At 42.9% G+C, this 2020-nt stretch overlaps 1 protein-coding gene across 1 annotated transcript; it reads left to right on the top strand.

Annotated features, from left to right (window-relative positions):
- Positions 1-370: 370 nt before the first annotated feature.
- On the top strand, positions 371-1309 carry LOC306663708 (olfactory receptor 2Y1B-like; the record flags this gene model as incomplete). The annotated part of the gene is made up of 1 exon (XM_079144254.1): positions 371-1309. One exon carries the CDS (start codon positions 371-373, stop codon positions 1307-1309), a length of 939 nt encoding a protein of 312 aa, XP_079000380.1.
- Positions 1310-2020: the final 711 nt, after the last annotated feature.

The raw sequence follows: 2020 nt of genomic DNA, 5'->3' as shown, positions 1-2020 counted from the left end.
TATACATTAGAGTTTTTAAAGTAGTACCCACATTACTTGGTTAGGTCCTCATCTCAGTGCTATGGGGGAGGCAATACATCATTTGTACTTTCAGATCAAGACATATCACATCCATCATATCCTGGCTAAGTCGGCTCACACACAGGCAATAGGGTTGTGATTCAAACACAGATGACATCAATCATAATGCAGTGATTTGCAGTCTAAAGGAAAGAGTAAGAATAGAAGACTGGACAGAACTGAATTGAATAGCAAAATAGAAAATAAAAAATATGACTTCCGATGTATTTGGTAGATGTGAAATGTTTTAATCCATGTTCCTCATAGGATCCATTGAATTTTTTTCTGCTCTTTGTGCAGGTGCAAGGTTATGGGAAGTTTCAACACCAGTTTTGGAGAGGGCTTCATTTTGGTGGGCTTCTCAGATTGGCCTCAACTGGAACTCATCCTTTTTGTTTTTATTTCAATTTTCTACTCCCTAACTCTCTTTGGCAATACTACCATCATTGCACTCTCACAACTGGACCCTCGACTGCACACACCCATGTACTTCTTCCTCTGCCACCTCTCCTTCCTGGACCTCTGCTATACCACCAGCACTGTGCCCCAGCTGCTGATCAATCTTTCTGGACTTGACAGGACCATCAGCTATGGAGGGTGTGTGGCCCAGCTCTTCATCGTCCTTGCCCTGGGTTCTGTAGAGAGTATGCTCTTGGTGGTGATGGCCTTTGACCGCTATGCTGCTGTGTGTCGTCCACTCCACTACACAACCATCATGCACCCTCTTCTCTGCCAGTCACTGGCTATTGCTGCCTGGGTGGGAGGACTTGTGAACTCTCTGATTCAGACAAGCCTCATGATGGCCATGCCTCTCTGTGGCCTTCGTTACCTGAACCACTTCTTCTGTGAGATGCCTGTATTCCTGAAGTTGGCTTGTGAGGACACAAGAGGCACAGAGGCCAAGATGTTTGTGGCCCGAGCCATAATCTTGGTCTTTCCTGCAGTACTGATTCTAGGCTCCTATGCACACATTGCTCGTGCAGTCCTGAGGATCAAGTCAATGGCTGGGCGCAGAAAGGCTTTTGGGACATGTGGGTCCCACCTCCTGGTGGTTTCTCTTTTTTATGGGTCAACCATCTACACATACCTCCAGCCCACGGGCAGTTACTCTGAGGGTAAGGGGAAGTTTGTTGCCCTTTTTTATACTATAATTACCCCTATGTTCAACCCTCTGATCTATACCCTAAGGAACAAGGATGTGAAGGGGGCTCTGAAAAAGATATTAGGAAGAGGCAGAAACTCAGGGTAGAAGATGAAAAAAAAAATCAATACAAGTTTGTTTAGTAGTTCTTGGATTATGAAAACCATCCTGTTTTCTCAAGGCAGTTGGTTAGTAGAAAGGCCTCAGAGCTTTGGTTACTTTCATGTTTGAAAGTGGGAAGTGGAAACATCTTGAGATGCTTGCTAGTTCAGGGTCTATGATCAATGTGCAAAAGGGATAAGCATTTGTATTACAATGTTTGTATCCACTGAGGATAGTGGGGATAAGTTCTTGACAAGTCTGAGTGTCAGAATAAAATTAATTCAAAACTTCAATACCTTTCCAGCATGGTGCCATATAAATCACACTGTGATCAAAGGCAAAGGAGTTGGATTGAGGCCTACTTTTCTAATTAATTATGACCCTGGCCATGTTCTTTTACAGGGCCTGTTTTTAAAGTCTTTTGAAGAAGCTAGTCTTCTGATAATTGGAGCAAATAAGAAGATAATGATCAGAGGTACTTCATGAAGCATGTAGAGTTTCAGATATGAATGTCACTTAGTGACATTCACTCAAAGAAAAAAGTAATATCATTTGAGAGGCATTCTGTAAAGGGAGGAATCTGTGTCTCATTGGGTGCCCCTCCAGTCTCAGAAATGCTGCTTGGTATCATAGACAACACATTTTCATGAGAGAGAGGAGAGTAATAAGAAATGGGCATAAGAACAATGAGCCAAGAGAGAGTTAAATAGGAAAGAA

The sequence above is a fragment of the Sciurus vulgaris genome (genome assembly GCF_902686455.1).
Source record: "Sciurus vulgaris genome assembly, chromosome: 6".
Classification (NCBI taxonomy): Eukaryota; Metazoa; Chordata; class Mammalia; order Rodentia; family Sciuridae; genus Sciurus; species Sciurus vulgaris.
Note: the sequence above shows the minus strand (reverse complement) of the source record. Positions and strands in the feature narration are given on the sequence as shown.